The 23,382-nt window shown below is 43.3% G+C and overlaps 1 protein-coding gene across 8 annotated transcripts in view; it reads left to right on the plus strand.

Moving 5' to 3' along the window:
• The window catches only part of LOC142572080 (CREB-regulated transcription coactivator 1-like), a 132,254-nt gene extending 112,139 nt beyond the window's left edge, over nucleotides 1-20,115 (plus strand). For all 8 annotated transcript variants that reach the window (XM_075680908.1, XM_075680910.1, XM_075680911.1 and 5 more), the window contains 2 exons: nucleotides 5,425-5,677; nucleotides 19,274-20,115. In XM_075680908.1, coding sequence (XP_075537023.1) covers nucleotides 5,425-5,677; nucleotides 19,274-19,503 — 483 coding nt within the window. In that variant the 3' untranslated portion in view covers nucleotides 19,504-20,115. The remainder of the gene's footprint in view (nucleotides 1-5,424; nucleotides 5,678-19,273) is intronic.
• Nucleotides 20,116-23,382: the final 3,267 nt, after the last annotated feature.

A 23,382-nucleotide genomic window follows, 5' to 3' on the forward strand; every position in this document is an offset into this window, starting at 1 on the left:
GGCAACACACTGAACTGTGTATCACATGTAAAAGGGTCGTTTCGTTTTCGATCCGATTGGTTTCATTTTGTCTGGTTACATATCGAAGCAGCTTGACAGGAAACCACGAAAACATGGAGCTGTTATAGCAGAAATAATTGAACACTTTGGTATACATTAATCGCAGGAACATTGACTTGATAAACAAAATAATACTTTCTCAAACTTACGGCTGCACTTGTCGTCCGCCTCTCACGAATGCTGGCGTATGATCGCTACCGCGCTAACCTGTCACCATTTTCAGCGTGCTTCCATTGAACGACTACATCCTCACTGCATATAGAAAAATTCTGCTAAAAAGGTGTTCCACACTGTTTTCTGCGTTAGTACTTCATGATTAGGTACTTTGATAGGCAAGCTTTCCATTGCATTAAGAAAAATATAGGCACCATGAAAATTGGTTCTCAGTCCCTCTAAACTAACGTTATGTCAATGTTTTTCATATGACAAGCAAAGACCCTTCCTCTGTGATAGTTTCGAAGTTAAACAGTGGATTGCTTATGGAGGAAAGGATTTTGGGACCTTGGCAACAGAAGACTTGTTTGTACAAACAAACAAGTCAATAGAACTTTGCTGGGCTTCCTCAATCTAAGAGTCTGTGTGAACGCATATGGCGGTCTGGTGAATGATCATGTCCATGTGTGCTGAAAGCAATTGCTATTTCATTTTCTACTATGCTTTCTGTCCCCTATCTCCTTCTCAAGCATAAGGTACAGCCAGAAGCATTTAGTTCTGGTTAGCTTTCCTAACTTTCCTTCTCTCCATTTTGTAAATAGTTGTGGTGATTGTGTTGTGAAATTGCCCATATACTAAAAGCTCTGCTCTCAAGTGCGCCAAATGTAATAGAAGAATCTGGAAGACATCATGCTTTCACATATGCTTCATAACTGTGTACTTATACTGTCGGTTTCTGTTCATTGGACCTTGATGGGACCGACAGAGTTGATGTTTCATCCAGAGTGTCGCATTAGGAGAAGAGGCAGGAAAAAACATCCACACGATTTGCCTGCTTCATTTTGCAGTATTTAACACATCAATATGGGTCCCAAAATTTCTTGCTCATGTAGAACCCAGCTTTTATGGGATCATAGTGGAAAACAATGTGCACCGTAATCTAAGGCCCATCCGATTTTATAACATTAAAAATGTAGCATGTCTTTGATTCTGGCAATCAGGAATAGGACAAAAATTGCAGAGTTTACAGAATTGAAATTTATTTTTACATGTCCATTGTCGTCAACCTCAGCTTTTCATTGCTGTGGACGATGACATGTTGCCCTCCTTGCAGCACGTTGCCATTTGAAATTCAGCATTTCTCTTTCTACTTAATTACAATTGCAAAGAACGGGATGGTGGCCTCTGCTTTGACTAACGTCTTTACCAGTTGTTCCTGTAACATGTACACAGTGTCCGGAGTGCCTAAAGTGTGATGCAATTCTATTGCCGCTAGCTTAGCACAAAAATATATTTTCCTTTGAATCAGCTTTCGTAATTGAAACTTCGAAAGCGGCACATTGTCAGTGCCACCCCTACGCGAAAACTTGTTCTGCTGCTAATTTGTGATGACAATAACACTGGCTCTGTTGGCAGGCGGTTGCTGCCGCAAATGCGGTTTAGGTTTCATATCCGATTGTAACATGCATGCAATTTTTCGACCAGTTAGCTTTGAAAAAAGGGCACGCGTTAGAATTGAGTAAATAGGATAGTCATTTATTGTAGCCTCCAGTTTTCGCTTTGAAATGTGCCAAAGGGAGGCTGGAAAGGGGAGTTTTCAGTGGGAGATAATGTGTCTGATATATCCACTGTCCTCTAGTGCAACTAAGTCTGATACTACAACCATTGGTGTCGCTGTTATGGTCAGGCACATGTGGGCTGGCCAGTCAAGTTCAAAACATTGAGTAAGGGCTTAATTTAGGATTTAAATTGTGGAGAAGGCGAGGTCAGTTTGACCATCATCATTTATTCAAGGGTTCTGAGGGAGGGCATGGGTCCAGAGGCATGGGCTTTGAGGAAAAATGAAGATGACAGTGCGTGGGCTGTGGCTGCACTAATCCAGAGCTGGCTTGGTTGTCTCGTGCGTAAGCCTCGATGGCTCCTTAAGTTCAGGAATATGGATCTCTCAATGGCTCAGCAGTGGGACGGTTACATAACAACCCCCCTTGCCAGAGAGAGCGAGAAAAAATAAACGTGCAAGCAAAAATAAAATAAGAGACAGCAAAAAAAGCATGGAAAAGTACATACAAAAGAAGAAGATGTTGGAGTAATGCTGATGTAACAATGCTTACTATCTGCAGAGTTGTTTGACATGTGTGCAGTTAGGAATAGGAACAGTTCACAATCTATGTACAGGCTATGCGTGATATCTACTGTGATCGTAACCCTAGAGAAGTAGAGGTAGTAAACGAAAAGAAGTGCAGTTTGGGAGCAGACAAGGAAGTATACGCGAATAGCAATTGTTGAGACTGAATCGAATATGAATTGAATAGTGTCAGAAATGAATTGAATAGAATTGAATATTGAATACTTTTCATATAGTTTTCGAATAATGAGTAGCTATTTTCACAATTGATATAAAACAGTATTCATATCCTCCTATTATTCATAAGCTTAGCAATTTTCCATCATTACACTGCGAATTATGAAGTGTTGTTTATCAAAATGCACAAATGGAGCATTAGGAACAATTAAGCAGTTTGTTTGCATATACAAAACTTTCAGAGAGTGCAAATGATCTCTGTAACATAGCCTGTTGCGCTATGTAAGTTCTCAAGTTATATGCGCATGTATACGCATGTGCCCTTGGGGATGAAATTATCATACTTCTGCTCCAATTTTATGTTTAATTGTGCACAATCTACATTTTAAATAATTCAAACACTATTAAAAAAATATTCAGATTTACGAATAGTGACTATTCAATTCAAAGGTTGAACAAAATGAGACACTGTTCAATCTAACATTTGAAAGTTTCGAACATTCTTAAGCCCCTGTAGACAAGGCAAGACAGCCACAATGTCGCAGTTCAAGAGGCAGTCCCTGAGAGTGATGATCAGGGTATCGTTGACGATGCTGGGGATGAGGCAACATGGTAGAATATTCGCAAAAGAGTCGAAGGAACCTGAAGAAGGTGTGACACAGGTGGTGTGTCGCGTCTTGCAACATGAGGTGCAATGCCTAGAGAAGTGACGCAAGTGTCTCTTGCACTCGCAGCATCATAGTGGTTGAGGCCAGAGTGGTAGTGGACCACATGTTGATGTGGCAGTCAGTAGCGAGAACACCTACATGTGGTGGAGCGCTTATGGTTGGCAGAGCTCTTGCGTGAGTTGTGGAATGCGCCTATAGAGTTTTTCGTGCATAAGTACCCTGCTAGGTTGAGGTATCTGTTGAGGTTAGGATGGTTGTTGGCTCACTTGAAGTCACAGTAGGGATTGAAGTAGCAGGTAAGGTTAATTTTGCATGTGCATAGTTTCACTAGGATAAGTTGTCAAACAATGTGTAGGGCACGAGTTGGGATGATGGCAACGTTGAGGGAGGGCTCGGTGGGCTGGCGCTGCGGTGGAAAAAAGTATGTGGATTCCTGGCTTCACAGTCAACGGGAATGTCATGTGACACTGGTGGTTCAAGTAGAGCCAGCACAAAGGCCCTGAGTGCATCATAAGCCTGTGGCCCTGGAGGCAGGACATCACGATGCAGAGCAGGAGGAAGCACAGCTACGGTGATCTGGTGTTGATCCTGCTGTGACCTTATTCCACGGAAGTAAAATCCTGCCTCGAGCTTGAGTAGCCGTATGTTTGAGCTTTCCGGCCAAAGCTCTAGGAACGGTGGTGGCGGGAGCTTGCTGTTCCACCAGGCAGGCTGCCATGCTGCCAAGGTCAGTAGTGACTAAGCAGGAGATGGTGAGGCCGGTTAGACTTTCTGCTTATTCAAGGGTTCCGAGACAGCTCATGGGCTCCAAGGAGCAATGAAGACTGTGCTACCTGGATTGTGGCTGCACTGTTCTGGAGCTGGCTTGGTTTTCTCCTGCTTGTGCCTCGCATGCTCCCTGAGATGGTTGGTAGCAGTGGGTCTGCCTCAAAATAAAAGTTTTGGCCCCAGAAATGTATGGGTGCTGGGTGGAACATTCAGTCGGGATCGAATTAACTAAAAAAAATTGAATTTGCTGGAGTCACATTATCGAAAGTCAACTGTATATTGTTGCCAAGTTTAATTGCTTTGTGCTAGTTATTGGTTGGCATGGTTATGGCATAAAGGGACACTGAAGGAGTACGATAAGTCAGGCTAGACTGGCTATTTACACTTTCTCAACTCTATCTATGTTCCTTTCATCTTTTCCTTTCTTTTTTTGTGAGAAGGCAAGTCATTGTGGGAGAAAATAAAAACCATAGGTTCGCTTCTCAAATTTAAGACCTTAATTGTGGCATTAGTAATGACTTCAGTATGGCAACAAACATTTTACATTTTCTTCGTATATTTCAGTTTCTTCATATGCATGAAATGTGTAAAGAGTTACCGAGCTAAGTTGTCATTTGTTCCGCGTTTAATTTTACCCCCTTTTATGAATAAACGTAAGTGGAGCAGTCACACATGTTGTGCTGTACTGACACAGCAATTTCTATGTAGCCTTTCTACCTCCCCCTTGCTCTACAGTATCAAGCCACTGCACTCAGTAAAAGAAGCGACCTATGTAGTATACTGGAAGTACCTGTCTAGCTAAGTTAATATCATTCTTTAGTGCCCCTTGAAAAATCTGGTCAGCACACGTAGGTGCTGGGTAATGTCATTAATTACGCTAGTTTGTATCCGATAATCTTGAAAAAGGGGAGTTTGTGTTTGGTGGGTTTGTCTTGTGGTTTTGTGCGCCGCACCCTCCTTTTCAACATGTAGGTGCTGTTACTTGTCATTGAGGTCTTTGCCGAGAAATGAAGTTGATTGCATGGTTTTATTCATTATTAACTTATTTTAAGTATCTGCTTGTACATTTAAGGGGTGTTCACACAAGAGAGCGATCCACTTCCTTGTTGCACCACATGACATTGTCATGCCTGACAAAGGCCTGTCACATGTCATTCCACGACTGTTTCCCATGGAACAGATAATGAAACAGTTCATGGACATTGAGGACGTTTCGTCCAAAGCTGCAAAAAGTCCTGCGGCTGGGGAGGTGTTAGGGGCCGAGTTTAGCTGCTGATCCTGCTGGGCAGTGGCACACAGCCTTGCCGCTTTCGCTGGATTGAGTTCAGCAGAAACGACGTCAAGGGTGATCCTTCATCCAAGCCCAAATGATAGGCTGACCGTGTGTATACCCCTACCCTTTTATGTGTGCCTAATGCTTCTTTCGAAATGACTGACTCTCTGTTTGTTTGCTCACAATTGTTGGATTTGCAGATGCCTGACGGGAGGTACTGTAGCAACCCAAACATCCCAACCAGTGCTTCCTCGGGGAGCGTGTTCTTCCCGGACATGGGTCCAGGGTCGGGAATGGCCGGGGATGCCTTAAGCTGTTCCATGCCTTACTCTCACGACTCGCTATATTACACGAGTGACTTGCAGTACTCAGCAAAAACGGCTGCCAGCCCTTCGAGTGGAGCACCACAAACACCCCAGACACCTACCAGCATCCCTGACATCATCCTAACAGGTGGATTTTTTTCTTTTTGCTGCTGAAGACAACTGCAGTAGTTGGGTGTCTCTGCCACATTTTGCCACTGATTTAAATAGAAATAAATGTTAGATGGTTGCATTAGCCATCGCTTCGTTGTAGTAAAAGTTAATCTTGACTTATTTGGTTTGAAGAATAGACTAAGGGAAAATACATACTGTCGTAGCGCAAGCTTTGTGTGTGACGTCTTGTGATATCTAACTATGTTCTGATATAGTGACGCCACACGACCCTGTGACGTCATAACGTTTTCCGTATAAGAACAAGCCGTTCTTGGCAATAAAGTCAGTTGCCTTTCTGCTCCTGGACCATTGTCGCTCTTCTGCGTTAGTTCATCTGGCGGCGAGGATGGGATTACCGTGACCTGACCTACCGGACACCATCAACGAAGATGCGGCGGCTGAACGAGGCCACGCTACTACCAAAGGCGTCACTATATCAGACCATAGTTAGATATCACAAGACGTCACACACAAAGCTTGCGCTACGACACATACATAGGTAGTCTTAATGTCAACTGCATAAAGCCACCAACTGACTTGAGGAAACCAAAATATTTTGTCATGCTTCATTATTCGTACATCTTCACATCGCTGAAACTTGTCCTATATATGTGGTGATAATGGTCAAAATTTCAGCGGCATCACAATGTACCTTTCAGTTTGTCCCATTTGGCCTGCGCAGACACAGGTAAACTCAACTACTGCAACAAACAAAAAGAGCAAGGTATTTGTTTTAATACATTGCCAGCACCATCTCGAGATTGAACTGAGCAAAAGGATAGTATTATTCGGCTTAGCAAACCCACTAGCAGCCCACTGCATCCAAACGATGATCGATGGGACAAGCCAAGCCAGTTTGTCAAGCTAGCAGACTTGTGTGTTTACTATGTGTATTCTGCATGTCCAGCATAGCTCTTTAACATGTTAAATTGACACAATCTTGTGACACAATCTTGCACAATCAAATTGACACCATTCGTTATGGATGAAAATAAAAACAACTTAATCACCTCTGCTGGCCATAGAGAAGGTAGTCACACTAAAAAAGAAAACAATTAAATGTTATTCTAGTTATAAATTAATTAGCGTAGCAGTTAATTTGTAATTGATTTTCTGAGCTATCCACTGCTGAAACTCAGCTCCAGCATGTCAAAAGCGGCGCTATGAGTTTTGTGTGGTTTAAATTTCCGTGTGTAAATCAGCATATTGAGGTATAAAACTCAGCATATCAAAAACAATACATTGGGCTTAGTGTGATTAAAATCGTGTGAATTTCATCCTTGCTGGCTATTCCTTGCTGGCCGCAGCTGTGATAAGGTATTTAATATACCAGGCAGTTACAAAGAAGGAAAAGACATGATCATTTGGCTGGCGTGGAGCAGTCTATCCCTGTTTGAAGTTGGCCAGGGAGATTTAAAAAAAAAAAAAAAAGCCCAAGAGCTCTAGAGAAATCGTACCGACTGCTTAGTAGCGGCAGTTGTGTGTACTTACAGCCACTATTTTTTTTTCATCACGAAGTATTAATTAATTAATTGCTTTTAATAAGTGAACTTATTAATTATTGCTTGAATCACAAAAATGTCGATTACAATGTTGTAGGGCACCCTAAATAACCTCCGAACCAAGCATTTATTTCGTGCTTAACCCCCATATTCAGAAATGCAGCTTAAGTCGAGGCCCATGCTTAACTTGATTTTGATGACGCCTGGCGTGAACGTGCCCAAAGATGCTCACCGTGTTTCTTTCGGCGCATTCACGATAGGCGTCACTTGGATCAAGTCAAGCATGGGCTTCAGCTTAAAGGGAAGCTGAAGCACTTTTTAAAAAAAATGAGTTCCCTGCGGCATTTTACAGTTTTGAGTCCACTGAACACGAATATCTCGTTTAAAAAGGGCGGAAACAAATGCAAGCGGCTGTTTTTTTGCAAGAAAACGCACACCAGCGCCTCAGGGCATCGCGCGAGCGCTGCTGTTGCCCGTGATTGGTCGGGACCGCTTTGACGTCATTCACGGGGATCGCCGGTCGGCGCCGCCGTTTCAGAGCATAGCACGCTGATCTGTTCTCGCTTCACAGCTGAGTTGTAAGCATTATGGAATGTTCTCGCTGTCTCGGACAGCTTGTATTTTCGCCGTACATGTTCGAACTGACAGCCGATACAGAAAACGATGGCGGCAACGGGGGCAACGACGATGTTGAGTGTGCCAACAGCGAGAGCGATGTGTGCACCTTCTCGCGCGTTAGAAATCTTAGCTGGTACGTATGTCTTTCATGTAGCTGCACGTTCCAATGACGGGAGAAAAAACCTGCTAAAGTGTCACTGGGAACTGGAACTTGCTGCTGGAAGAATGCCGAAGCACTAACATCTCATTAGATTGTAAACATGGGTGCAGTTCCGCGATGTCATGCACCTTGCCGCTGCTTGTCTAAAGTTCCGTGGTTTTTTGCGTGTTGATACACGATCGCGAACATAAGTGCCGCGTTGGGCTACTTCACACTCTTCAACATTATCTGCCTGTGTCACTCTGGCTGCTTCAAACTCTTCGATTGGTGATGGTAGTGGAACAGGTTCATCAGGGGCTCGGTTCTCAAGGTGCTCTGCTAGAACCTGAAAGAGTGCAAGGCATGGATGTCATGAATTTCAGCATGTCATGCATATGAGCAAGCATGACAACTGTTGGAATACTTACAGTAATTGAAATACTTTTTCAGTAATTTATGTGATGGATTAGTTGTCTAGTGATTTAGTAATGTGAATTATTTGGTGTCTGTTATTTCATGGCTAAAGTAATTTATTAATTGCGTTAAATATGCACCAGTAAGCTGTGTACGGCGCCAGAACATAGGTAGTGTCGTGAGGGGTCGTGGAGGCACATGGGGGGGAGGGCATGAAATGTTTGCAAGTGTATGTTACCTTGAAGAAAGGTTGGCATCCCTTTATACTTTGCTTTTTGCTTCTTGTTTGCATGAAAACTTTTTGGAAGCAATCGTAAAGTAATACCATTACTTTTTTGAAAACGGTAACTGGTAATGTAATTCAAATCAATGAGCGTAATAAGAAAGTAATGAGTAATGTATTATATTTACTTTCAAATAATAATTTTGCCATGCGTGATGCATAGCTAGTTAAAGGCAAGAAAACATTATTTGTCCAGCAGTGATGCCTGTATTGGGCTAGACCACGTCGAACGCTGACGAGTTCAATACCTCACAACGTTACTTCATTATTTGAGCTCGTTCGCCTTGCCACGGGCGAGGCTGTGCCTATGCTCGTTTTTGCGACATTTCGCTGCTGGTAGCAAGCTGTGAGTGCGAAATCTACGGAACAAAGTTTTTACATGCCGAGTTCAACTACTCTAACGCGAGCATGAAAATATTATTGTAATGCCTTATGCCGTGCGATTTGAACACGAATGCTGAACAACTAAACCTGCGGGCACCGCGTGGTACGACGAATCGCAAATATCACTGAGTGTGCAAGCGTACCCCCGGCCAGTTATTTCACTGTACCAAAACAACGCCAAACAAACAGCTGTAGTACAGTGTTCTGTGGCAAAGCGGAGTGGAAAAACAGGATGACAACAGCAAGCACTTTGCATGCATGTGCATATTCCCGGCTGTGCCTCCACCTCGCTTCAGCATAGGCCGCTGTAAGGCCGTTTGTTCGACACTCAGGTGATAATCCGTTAAAAAAATTGCCTGTGTGCACATTAAAACCCTTACCTAACCATTTCTCCTCTTGGCGAAGGCCGCTCTTGGAAGTGGCGAGGTGTTTCTCTTGCGGGAGAATATAGACGGAACAACGCCGGCCTTCAGTCACGCCGATTTAATTGGAATATCGATTGCCCGCATCGTTGTCAAGCTCCGATGACAATCACTGTCGCGGAAATGGTCCGAACACAGCACAGTTGATTTCGTCGGCAAGAAATTATCTCTCCTCAGCGCACGGACCCACTGCGCTGCAAGTTTCTTGTCCTTCGGGAACATGTGAAACACCACATCGTCTCGCCTGCCTGTGTTCGCACAGCCAAATGCTGCACAGAATGAGGGCATGTTGGTCGCCCTTGGCTTTAGACACTCACGCAGCACAGAAAGGAAGCACAGTTCACGAAAATTGCAAAAGAAAACAAACGTGAGCGGCGGCTGATCTCTCGTAGCGTCATTTAGTAAAGCGCAGGATGGAAAGAAACATGCCAGCACATGCCAGCACGCCGGTACGCCAGTACGGTCCCCGGGAATGATGTCACTCTCGCCGGTTCTCTCCTCCGGCTGCCTCCTCACCCGGCGCTCCGGAAAGTGACGGGGGCGTGTCTGTGGGGGGGATTTAAAAAGCGATTTCTGCCCCTTGTATTGACAATACAAAGAAAAAAATTTCAGAACCGTAAATTAATAGGTCTGTTCTTCCCAACCCCAGCAATTCATGGAAATTGAAAACCGTTTCAGCTTCCCTTTAAGTTGCATTTCTGAATACGGGGGTAAGTGTCTGGTTGTTTTTTCCGAGAAAAACAAAAGCCCGCGAAATATGAAATGGATGCGTGCTCGCACGCCGCTACTCAAGCGCCTCCAAGCAACCTTTGAAAGATGCAGCTACATTTGTTTATCGTCGCATCATACAAGGCTTCGTCGTGTAGGATGGCTCGAGAGGTTTCGTGATCTAACTAGCGTGGTGTGATAAGCCTCAGCATCTGCAGATGCAAGAATGTTGTGCTCGATCGTGAGGCACTCAGGATGGCTTTAACCTTCACGTATCATGAAACAAAGCTACAAAAGAAATTCAACCAATGTTTAAAAAAACAGTTTGCAAAAGAGCACAAAAAAAAAGAAAAAAGCCAGTTCTTGGAAGAACGGAAATGAGCTACTCAGGAGTTTATTTCAATAAAGAATAAACCAAAAGCATGTAAGGCGTCTCAGCCATCCACAAAGAAACATCTAAAGGTGCATCTGGTTTAGCAATTTAACCTTTCTGTCTCTTGAACTCCAGAAGAAAGGCAAAACAAAGCAATTCTTTACCTATGTCTACCTTTGTCGCAAGCTTCTTTATGTAAGGATAGAGTGACATCATGAAGGTGCGTTACAACAGTCTTTTACACCAGTTTAGAGTGTTTATTTTTCCCTGCCATTTATAACATGTGCTTAAACAGGTTACCTTCTGAAGCAATACAGTATTGGCTTCTTCTTTCCAACACTTATGGTGCTGCAGCTTTGATCGACGACGTTGGAATCTCGCAGCAGACTCTGCTGACTTTTGCCTTTAGGGTGTCCGGTGTGGTAGTTTTGCTGCTATACATGCGATCTTTCACGTAGCCCCACAAGAAGAAGTCCAGCGGTGTCACGTCCAGTACAGGTCCGTGCTGGCCAATCCACTGTCCATGCAGAAGCTTGGTGAGCCATGCTTGAGACTGACTACTGCTATGCGCAGGAGCACCATCGTGTTGAAACTAGATGTTCGAAGGTGCGCAAGTGGAGCGTTGCAACAGACGTTACTCACGGGACTCTCAAGGATGTCGTTGACGTAGCATTGCACCATTAGTGTGTTGTCAAAAAAGATGGGTCTGATAATGTTGCCATCATAAATACCGCACCACACATTAAACGACTACTGGTATTGGTGTCGTGTTTGTGCCAGCCAGTGGGGATTCCTATCACTCCAGTAGTGCGCATTGTGAAGATTGACTTGTGCGTTTGCTGGAGAAATTAGCCCCATCCGTCCAAAGCAGCAAGTGAGAAAGTCCGGTTCTTCTTCACATTTCGTGAAAATCCAATTGGCAAAGTCGAGTCTGTTTTCAAAGTGTCGGCCTTAATGTTTTTGATGATGTACATGGCACAGGTGCATATAACCTTTTTTTAAAATCCTCCACACTGATGACCCTGAGGTCCAGCCTCCGCACTGGTGTCGTGCACACTTCCGTGAGGGTTAGCAGCAAAGAGTACCAGAACATCCGTTTTCGCTTCTTGAATTATCATCGCAGTCCTGTGTCGCTTTCTTGTGAAGCTACCCATCTCACAAAGGACTTCATACATTCTAAGTATTGTTGACGTACTAGGGCATCCTCCAGAATGCCATATCCGGAATAGCTTGGCTGCCTTCCTCTTGTCGCCATGCGCCGCCCCCATTGCCAGGATCTTATTAGCCTTTACGATCATTCGTGAAGGCCATGACTGTCTTTTTGAAAAGCAGGTCACTGGTGTGGTACCGTTGAGATATGCCACTATTATTTGTGCACTGGTACGTCAAGCAAAAATGATTTACGTAATCGACAACAGCATATGCTGGCCGTACAGATACGCCAAAACTCATTAGATGGACATAGCCTGCGCAAAGATTGTTTCTATTGCTAACGGGAACAAAAGTAACATATGTTCCAGGCATACCTATCTACAGAACAATATGAGTGTGCAAAATTACAGTCCCAAGTGCGCCATCACGGTTTCCCGGCTTCTAAATACTCCCCCCCCCCCCACCGACGGCTCCGCTAGGCTTATCCATGCGTCAGCGACGTGTTCTGATGATGCTGAGATCACATCACATAGCGTGAAGCCCTGTGTCAAGCTGCCACCGCTAGTAAAGCTGTGTATCCATGCCTCTTTGCTTGGGAGCGCTTGTGTACTGGCACGCGAGCGCATATTTCGTATTTTGGTTGTCCACGCACTCTTACTATTTTTTTTTAATCGGAAAAACCAACGAGGAAAACCTCAGCACGAAACAAATGCTTGATTCGGAGGTTATTTGAGGTGCCCTACAACTTTGTGATTGATATGTTTGTGATTCAAGTAATAATTAATGAGTCCACTAATTAAGAGACATTAATTAATACTTTGTGATGCAAAAAATACTGGCTGTAAGTGCACACGACTACGGCTACTATGCAGTCGGTACGATTTCTCTACAGCGCTTCGATTTTTTAAATATATCTTGGTCCAAGTTAATTGGGACACCCGGTATACTGGGTGCTTCCTGGAATAAAATTGTGAGTTTGGCGCTCTTTTTGTCTCTTATTTCTTCTGTTGATTTTAACCTTGCACCACACATTCTTAAGCTATGCACCAACTAACTCAACACAGTACTTTAATGCCTACTTTTGTCTGTCATTAGCGATGGCATGTCATAGGCTGATATACATAATGATCTGGTCTCGCGCAAGTGTATGTACATGCTGATCAGCTTTTGTTGCCAGTTTTAAAATAAGGGCACTTCTTTTTCATTACATCTGGCTTTTTGGACTTTAGACATTCCTCCAAGTACGAATAATCAATTGGCAGTTGTACATGCATGTTAAAAGCACTTTGGGTACTTTAATATTGGGCTTTTGGGAGTGTGACACCTACTAGGTGCATTTCATTTCTGATATGCATTACCTGATGGGAGACCCAGGATTGAATTTTCCAAATGTGCCTGTCACTTGTTCTCTTGCACCACTGCTTGTGATGGTGCTCAGATCAGATCCGGCGTATAGCCTGCCTCAAACAAGTAGCAAGTTTTGAATGCAAACAATGCAAGCGGATCACTTTTTTTTTTTCAGCCAGCAAGCTAGTTTGTATCTTTTATTTCTTTGTAGTTAGGGTTGCAGTGGAACAATGACTGTGTGTGCATTATTTTCCTACTCTCAAGCAGGTAGGGTTCCCAACTCTTTTCAGAAAGCCTGGACGGGGTAGAGGAGAGAACGGGCAGACGTAGAAACTATTTGCTATTTTCGTTTTGCAATACTACATTCTGCAGCGCTCGTTAATGATTTTGGGATATGTCGTAATTCAAGTGGAATTATGGTCCACCATAACTTAGTATTCAACTCATACCTGATTTTGTGGTCTATTGACAAGCTGTTATAATCAATACTCTCTTTGCTGCAACATTGCTTCCTAGACAGGAGGGACATTCAGGGGAAAATTTAGGAGTTGAGTGTCATTCCAAGCTGCATGTTGTTCACTATGCTTGTAGTGCACCCACACTAGTGAGTAGAGTTGTTCGAGTTGCACCACACTTAATGCAGGACAAATATTGGTTCATATGTCCTGGCTTTTTGTGAGATTCGGGATAGTCCTGCAGAGTCAGGGATAGTTGGCAGCCCTACGTGCAGGTTAAGCTTGTTGCAGAATATTGAGAATCACGCTACAATAAAACAATCTGCTTTGAGTCGATGGCTACATTTGGATTGCTAATTTCATTGTGTTAATATTGCATTGTTAAAAAAAATTTCAGGTAATTAAAAGCCTCTCCTGCACATCATATATTCACATTTGTGCAACTACTAAGTTATGGTACATGAATTTCCCTGGCATGAATGAAAGTGAGCCAGAGAATCGACCATGCCCAAAGAAGGGAGCTAGTTTGGGCTGGTTAGTTCACGACTAAATGAACAGGAACACTAGTGAGGACCAGAGTTGCGTACTCCATTTCATTCCCACTCCATTCTGGAGAGTTCTGCTCCTTTTAACTCCTCAGAATGGGAAGAGTTGGACCATTTCCACTGCTGGAGAGGCTGAGCTGGTCCATTCCATTCCTCCTATTTCAGGAAATGAAACGTTTTCTCTATAATTGTTTACTGTTTGCGCTTGCATGCTTAGCAAAAAAAAAAGAAAAACAACAACAACAACATATTTTTGAAGTCTTAACAATGTAACAAATAATGTTACATGCTATTCTTTCACACAAGGAAAAACATGCCTTGTGGTTTCTGATGTCTTCAGGGTAGTGTTGCCTGTATTATCTCTTATTATGACTCATTCGAGTAAGGCAAAGTACAAAACAATCTTACACTGTGTCCTCGGTCTAGTGGGTGGGTGCAGTTATTTGAGGAAAAAGCAGGAGAGAAAAATTAAGGTGGTGGTCACTAAGGAGAATGCTGCTGTCGCAATAAATGAGTTCAGAGCCGATGAAATCACCAGTCTGACGCCTTTTCTTTTGTTTGACATTTACTGGCATATTAACCTTTCCCTTCCGTGAAAAAAGAAAATTTTACCAAATTTACAGGAAATTTTTCGCTCTATTTGTAGAGCTTCCTTTTTTCTGAATAAAACGGCACCATTATTTCAATTCAATGGTGCTCCTTTATTTCACAAATTGCACAAGGAGATAGCTTGAAGAAGGCTTCACTGCAAGGCTCTAGTGTCTTGCAAAAAAGTATTTTGCAGAGCTCGATACACTATGAAAAAAGAGAATACGAACAAAAAATAACCTAAACGGTGCAGAAACATGCACATGAATAGTGGCTACTTCTCAGCAGCTCCTAAAGCAGTTAGTAGGTCGTCTTTGTATGGTAGACTCCCGGGCAGCTGTGAGGTCCTCCGGTTCATCCACAGTCTTTGTCATCAGACTCCTCAGATGAGAACATATTACTTTCCGTTTCCATGCAGAAACTCTGCAGAGCTGTCGTGTAATGACGAGTCACCATTTACTTTCTTTTACGTGCACTTTCATTGCCTCGTTTCGAGGAGGCAGCCATGCTTTATGCAGGGTTGTCAGAGGCGGCAATATAATGAACGGCGATACACAAGGTGGCACAACATGAATGAGTATGGCCATCTAGTGGCGGGAAATGCATCTCTATCCAATAGCATGAGTATAATCATCATAGGTTCACTGTGGGACAAATTTTTGTTTATGACGGCCATAGTTGTCATTGGTAACATTGCTACAAAATATCATGATGACTATACTCGTCAACGGGAGGTAAAGGGTTAAGGAGCATCATTTTCCAGCACACTTTCTGACTGCCTGTTATTGTGCCTTATGCATATTCCACAGTTGGCCGAAAAATATATGGCATTCCTTCCAAATCATTGTGGACTTGTGCAGGGTTCAGTTGTTTGCAACGTGGACGTTTTTGGCCTGCATTCTTTTGTCATAGGTCAAGTGCGCGTTTGCTATATCGAATAAATCTTGGCAACTTCACTCCTTAACTAAATAAATGCCAGCAAGTTCACTAGAACTACGGCATTAACTTAATTCCTCAAAGGGGCCCTGAACCACTTTTTATCGAAGTCGAGAAATGCATGTTTAGTTAAATTAGACTACTTCAGAAATACTATGCCGCGAAAAGTACTTCAGTGCGTTCAGGAGAAGCGGAGTGATTGGCAATCAAACATTGCGTGAGCAATGCTTCTATTCCTTCAATGACTTGTACTGTGAAGGTGGAGCAGTGCGTGCCCACAACGCTTCGCCTACTGAACGTCACCCTGGCGCACAGTTCAAATTTGATTTTGGATGTTCACATAGATGCCACTATTTCCGACCTTGGCACCTACGTTTTGCCAAATGTGGTTGTCCCCAGTGAGCCGCAGTGCACTGAGCCAGCAGACTCATCGCAGCACCCCGCGGCAGCCGCCGCAGCCGCGGTAGCTATGCTACGTAGCAGACCGCAGCTACGTATAATTGCAGTATGTGTGCGCAGCGTTTGCTTTGTGCACGAGAGGGCTTGAGTGCCTGCTCGAACTCATATGTTCCAGGGTGGCTGTGCCACTTGGTGCGGACTGGCTTTGTCTTGCACCAGCTTGACTGGCGGATAGTAGCCACATCAAACTTGCACATTTTGAAGTGCTGTCAATACGTAGTGAAGTCTGCCAAGGTGTCTAACCAGGAGTGGAATCTTGTAAGCCCACAGTGGCAAGCGTTTGTGTAGTCTGACCTTAAGTTTCTTGTGGTCATAGGCTAATTGAGTGTTCAAAACTAGTTGAAAATAGTGAGGCCCTATGGCTACGACACTATATGCAGGGTGGCCAAAGTTTAACTCCTACGAAGGTGGTCGCAGCCGAGCGTGAGCAGACGAGTCTGTTTCTTCTGGAAGTGCGAAATTATTACTCAAATTTGAAAGCATGTTTATGCTTACTTCAGCCTATTTGTTAAACTGCATCAATAAGTATACACAGTAAAAGTAGGAAGAAGTGCACTGATCCAAACACCATTCTTGATTGATGTCAGCTATTGGCCAATGGCAGCCGCGTGCGGGAATCTACTATATTACGAAATAAAGCGCCCAGAAGAGAGTGAGGAGCAGGCGTCTATTGAAAAGAGAGTGTTTGAGAAAAAGGTGGCCTTGCGCTTCGCTTGCAAACTCCACGCGCTGTGCATGACTGCCAATTTTGGCTGAGACGTTCGCAGTAGCGTTTGCTAACCACTGACTGTGTTTTTTTCACCAAGCCCGAGGGGTAGTTCAGGACCCATTTAACAAACAGTTAAAGAGTTAACTCTAACTAAATGTTGCTGTCTTTAAGTTCACCAGTGTAATGAAGAAAAGTTTCTTGGTCATCAGCAGTCTGGAGTCGATGGCAACAAGTGCTGTTCATAATTATCATGGTAGAGGTAGTCACCTGTAGGTAGATATTGAAAGAGCCATATTGTGTAAAAATGAAAAAATGTAATACATTGACCAAGCCTATCTTTAATAGACAAATTTAATCGTTTTGTAGTCATGCTAAAGATGAACATTTAGTGGTCCCCTGACTATATGTCTGTTCCATTATAACTTCATTCCAGAATCTTGTGCTCCCCTTCCATTTCAGTTCCATCTACCAAACCATTCCATTCCCATTCCACCCCAGGTGTTTGAAAGCTTAGAATTATGATGGAATCATTCCAGCTTCGAAGTTGCCACTCTGCAATTCTGGTGAGGACGGGACAAAGAAGAACGAATATATTAGTTCGTAATTTTGTCCTTACCCTTGCTGTAAGGCTTACGCGTCTCAGGCACATGGCATTGGCCTCGTGCCCAAACTTGACACTCTCCCGGCAGCTCTTCATTACTGCTGTCACTCTTGTTCTCTTGTGTACTGGCACATCCTAAAGCCCTTCCACAGTACCTTCCACAATCCTACCCTTCTTACTTTCACTGTCACATTCCAGCAAAAACCATGAGTGCTGCCACATTCTTTCTGCTGTAGCTTGAATTAACCATTTGACTGCAGGGTTTTTTTTTGCATGCTAGTTCATTTCAAATTTCCTGCTACATACAAACTATTTCTTCTTTCTCAGTTTCTTCAGACACAGAATTCATCAGCATTTTGTAAATTCCTTCTCTCAAAGCATGGACAGGCCTGCCACACGTTTGCCATGGCTGTCCTGCGGAGACAGAGGGACAGAGCACCAAGACATTTGCTCCGCCTGCTATAAGAAATTTACCTTACAAGTTTTGTATGTTCACAGCCTCTCTATCGATTGTACAATAGGTACAAAATGTTAATTTTTGATTGAGTTGCTTCTTGAGAGGTAGGAAATGTACTGAAAACACAAAACAAGTATACTCTGGAGGGGTAGTTAAAGGGACATTACAGGCAAATATTAAGTCAAGCTAAAGTGATAGATTAGTGCTCCAGAATCTCTAAGGTACCAATATTATCGTGAATAGAGCCTTAATGGTCGAGAAATTGAGGTAAATGCAGAACAGGTTAGATAGTTCTGTCACTAGTACTCAACCACTCATTGCAAAAAACTTCCTTGTACTGTACTATAGGACGAAATAAAATGCTACTTCTCGAGTTCAATTTCATTTTAAAAAAAAGAACTCATTGAAATTACCTTCGACAATGACATGGGCGGTCAAAAGGCTTCATTTTTGCTAGACTCTGCACCACCCAAGCTTTCGTGTTTCAGTAGTTTCATTATTGCGTAGTGCTGCGCTGGTTTTGCTGTCTCGCAAAACTCGCAAAAACTTGAAGTAGCAGAGAATTAAACTTAAATCCAATGTAGCGGGATGCCCGAATGGTCTACGCCACTTGACTGAAAAGCAGCTGCAGCGGCGAATCCACCCCTCTGTCTTGGCTCAGTACCGCCATCTGTCGGGCACCGCTCTACTCACCGACGGCAGCAAAGGGCGGTGTTGGCGTATGCAACGTCACCACTCCCCTGGTTGGGTGGCAGATTTGAATTTCGAAAGACGTATTCGGACTGTTCAGATGCAATATTCTTGTAAACTAACTCTTTTCTTGGCACAAAACAAGCGATGCGAGGTTTCTGGAACATTATTTAAAAAAGTCAACGTCGACTTAGTATTTGCCAATGATGTCCCTTTAGAGGGTTAAGGGGACAGGGGCTCATCTTGTGTGGAAGTGGGACTAGTTTCTAGCAACGAATCAGGGGTCAGTGGCTGCACATAAAGGAATGCTGCTACTCAACTTAATGGCTGAATGTGTTATCAGTTGAGAGGGCTTTAACTGCCTTGACTGACCTCCTCTCCTTGTATATATATCTGTCAGTCCTCATCAATAATGTTAAGAATACATTGCTAGGGCACTGGCAAACAGTCCAACTTATTAAAGTTGCAGTTTGAGCTTGTTGGTGACTCATTACGAGCAGTAGACGTAGCACATTGTGGAGGAGAACAAAAGAAGTGATAGGACTCACTTAGCGCTAGGTCTTATGAACTGCCAAGATATTAAGTCTGGTTGTTGTTAAAAGTGTTCTGCCACTTCCTCTTTCGCCCTTGTCCTCAACCCATTCTGTCTACTGCTTGTAGTAGTCCAACCCAACTACTACTGCTTTCCAGGCCATGTACTTGTTTTTGGTAATTTTTTGTCTATCGGTGTCTCTTTGCACAGCTAGTCTGCTTCAGGTGGTCACGCTCACGCATCGTGATGCACTTTACAGGGCCTGGCACGGATGAGGCAGCTCTGCTCAAAGGGGCACTGCAGCAGGGCAAGGTGGATGGCCAGTCTCTGGGCTCATTTGACTCAGCTGACCTGTTCTCTGCTGAGGAGGCCCTCCGCGCAGGCCTTGACCCTATCGACATTGACGGCCTGCAGATCCTGACTGATCCTGACATGGCGGTGATCAGTGACCCTGCCGCTGAAGAAGCCTTCCGCCTCGACCGGTCGTAGTGGTCGCCACAGCTATGGCCGCCCCAGGAAGAGGAAGAGTACGAGGAGGAAGAAGAAGTGCTTAGGGCGCCAGAGACTCCGCGGGCGCAGCCAGATGCGGGGCGAGCCACGGCTAGCGAAGACCGCCACGATTGAACCGAGGACACACACAGACCTTGCACTCCCTCCTTGCCTCCTGCGCTCTCCCTGTATCTCTTATTGTCATGCTTGACTTGGGATGTTCTTTCCACTCTCCCCATTTTTATACCCATGTTGGCAGCACTTTTGCGTGCTCTCACCTACAACCAGAGGTGAGCTTGTTTGTGGGGGAGGGAGATCACCAACATGTGCAGAACAGTCCAAAGCAAGCCAACTGCTTATGCTGAGCATATAATGACTGTGTGCTAGGCATATGTTTCATCTTGACAAGACCCATTATTGGTCATGCTTTGACAGCTATTGACCAGTGTACCTTCAGTTGGTGGACAAACTTCTGCGTTGGCATCCCTGCGTGGCTTGCATGTTTGTGATTTTTAGAGGGCATGGAGCACGCGAACAGGTGAATGCAGTGCTTTTGGTGCAGCAAGGTGAATAGTGGGTCTCAGCAGTGTTCTGAAGGAAGAACGAAAGTCATTTGCCCTCCTGTTTTTCTCCCGAGTGTCTTGCTGTTTGCGGAAATCTTGGGATCACCTGCAGTCCTATCTACATGTCTGCAGGCTGGGGAAAACTGATAAAAGTCTGGCAAGCACCCATTTGGCCTGTGCAATTGTAGGTAAGCTTTGCCTTCACATTAGCCAAGAAAGTGCAGGTGGCACCCACTTGGGCTAATTGCACCTCAGATGTCAGATTGCAAGATGCAGCTTTCTTTCTTGTTTTTGCAAAGGCTGTAAATAACAGCCAAAACGGGGTGGCTTGTGTCTTGAGAGGCTGACAGCCTAATGCTATGACCTCGTAGCAGCAGTTTGGGGCATGTCAGTCTCGACTTTGTTACAGCTGTTGCTGCTAACACTTTTCAAAGTCAGTGGAAATTCCTGCTCATAGTGCATTGATGAAAACAAGTGGCATTAATGCACCGAACTTGGAGCTTCGGTGCAATGGTGACACCCAGTAGTTGTGCCAGGCTTTCTCGTGCAGTTGTGGCATTCCAAGCCCCATTTTATCAACTTTCATTGAAGCGGGCAACAGCAGTCGGTAAGTGTGTGCCCAACTACGTTCGGACTGTGGCAGAGTCACCAGACAGCTCTCATAGCACTTCAAGATATAAAGTTGTTTGTACAGTATGAATTTCTTTTGAAAGTTGCTTGTTTGTCCATCCAGAAGCCTTAGCCCTGTGGCAGTGGCAGCAGGCAAAATTGATGCTAGGCTGATGTTTTTAGAGCCATATTGTTTGTCGTGTAAATATATATGACGTGAAGAGTTTAAGTCTGATTACCTCTTTATTTTTGTTGTTGTCATGGCTTGGCGTGCATGCATGCCCAAAGCTATCGCCATTTTTTTTTTTGTATACTGAATATTAAATGGGGAGTCGGGTCTCGGGACTGATAGATCATGTAGAAGATTGAACTTTTTCAAAATGGAAACATTGCTACTTCACAGTACTTTCATCCTCACCTTCGTCCGTGGTTCTCATGTTATATATCAGTATTTGAGCTGTAATGTCAACTTGTATAGCATCTTCTTTTCTTCATTTCCTTAAAATGCAAATTTCGGACCCAAAGTAGCCTGCAAGAACAGTACCTTGACATCAATTTTAGCTAGCACAATGTATATTTCATTCAGAATGAAGCATAATCAGCCGATCACAGTATGCTGCTAGGGAAATCCATAATATATAATTCATTGTTGTCCTCCTGTGGCATTTCCTAGGATCATAGTGTATTTATGGTAGGACTACTGAGCACCAGTATGGTAAAGAATCAAAATGTTTTGATCTGATAAGTGCTTCCAACATTATGTCTCTAATACAGTTAACTTCCGTTAATATGGCCCTGACGGGACTGACGAAATTGATCAAATTATTCAGTGGCTCGAATTGAAGAAGATGCAAAAAGAACTGTCAAAACACACCACTGATTCATTTGGCAGTATTTGCACGATGCTAACATGCCCCCAACTCAAACGTGCACCCGCTTTCTATGTGTCCAAAGTATAAATATATAATGTAAAGAACATTAAAGCTCATAAACAAAGTAGAAATCTAACACAGGCCCAATTTTTTAGCAAGGAAAATGAGAAAGGATCGAATATGTGTTGCATAGTGGCAACCGGTTCTCTAACGTCAGCTTCGTCGCAATGCAGTGTATGTGGAAAAGCATACAAAGGCCGCAAACACTAATTTTGGTCGCATTTTCGCAGGGAAAAAAAGGGTACTTGTTAGAATTGGATAATTATCATAATTAGCCATTGTGAGTTGCTGTTATTGCTTGGCAATCTTCCTAAGGGAGGCCAAAAATAGGCGTTTTTGATGGGAGATGGCATGTGCTCAGTTACAGCGCTGTTAGCTAAGCTGAGACAGATGCTGCTAGTAAAGGAGTCGCATTTTGGGGCACCAAAGGGCCTAGGCGCATGCATGCTGAATGGGCAAGTTCAAATTATTCATAGAAGACCAATTTTAGGATCGAAATAACAATAGTTTGGCTCACAGAAATGCATGGGTGTTGGCTGGGATCTTCAATCGAGATCGGGCTAATAAAAAAAAACTTGAATTAACTGGAGCCGAATTCTTGGAAGCCTGCTGGGTCGTTTCCATGTGAAACGTCCCAGACCCAAAAGTGAACATCATTGATATTCTTGAAAAAAATTGGCTACATGGCTATTGTGTGAATAAGGTTTCACCAAAGTATTTTCATCAAAACAAAAATTTTATTTGCTGAGTGCCTGCTGGTGATATTGGTTGTCGACTTCAAAAATTGTTTTCTCGCTTCAGACAAAATTTAATTGAATGAAAATTTCTAAATGACAAGCTAAGATGTTGGTGCATATATTGAGCTATCTGACATATTTTTAAATGGAGGGCCTTAATGCTTAAATTTGGCTTGAATATCACAAGAGATTCACTTCTTGCCAGCTTTGGAAGTTTGGATTTTCTAAAAAAAATGCATTTATTAATAGTTTCAAATTATTTTTAGCAGAGACCCTGGTAACAGGCAAAAAGAAAGAAAAATTATGGTAGCTCAAAAAATAGCGCAGTTTATGCAAAAAATTTTTGAGAATGCAACTTTTATTGCTTTTTTACTGAGCCAAATAAACACGGAAAATTCTAAAATGAATTCAATTATGACGTCACACGAAAGAAAGATGCCAATACAATGCTCTAAAATAAAATTTGTTATTGTACCTAGTTTCAGACCTAAATAAAATGTACCTTCAACCAACTTTTGCACCCTTCTGGAAATTTCAGAGCACTCATATGATCAAAAATTTCTTTTTTAAATGAAAATACTTTGGTGAAACCTTATTCACGCAATAGCTATGTAGACCAATTTTTTTTCAAGAAAGTGATTGATTGTCACTTTAGGGTCTGGGATGTTTCACGTGGAATGACCCTACTGTGTACCCCTGGTTCTTAAACGTTTACCTTTTGTGGAAGAACTTGATGCACTCCAAGTCATTCATGGTCTTACCAACTTTAGTATGGCATTTCGCCTGGTTGCATGATTGCAGGCTGTAAAAACCTTGAGTTGAAGGGGGAGCAAAAATGAATTACTTCGTTGCAACCGTTACCCTGTTATAATAATTTGCCTGGGGGAGGGGGGTCAGTTTCTTTTGGTTAAGCCAATGCAAATGCAGCAGCCAATCGTGGATGGTGAAAAATTGAAAGAAAGAGCACACGTTTAAATTATTCTTCCAATGAAGCCAATAGCCCTTTATGGAAAATCCACCTCTCACTTTAGTGAAGTG

Source organism: Dermacentor variabilis, chromosome 2 (genome assembly GCF_050947875.1).
Source record: "Dermacentor variabilis isolate Ectoservices chromosome 2, ASM5094787v1, whole genome shotgun sequence".
Classification (NCBI taxonomy): Eukaryota; Metazoa; Arthropoda; class Arachnida; order Ixodida; family Ixodidae; genus Dermacentor; species Dermacentor variabilis.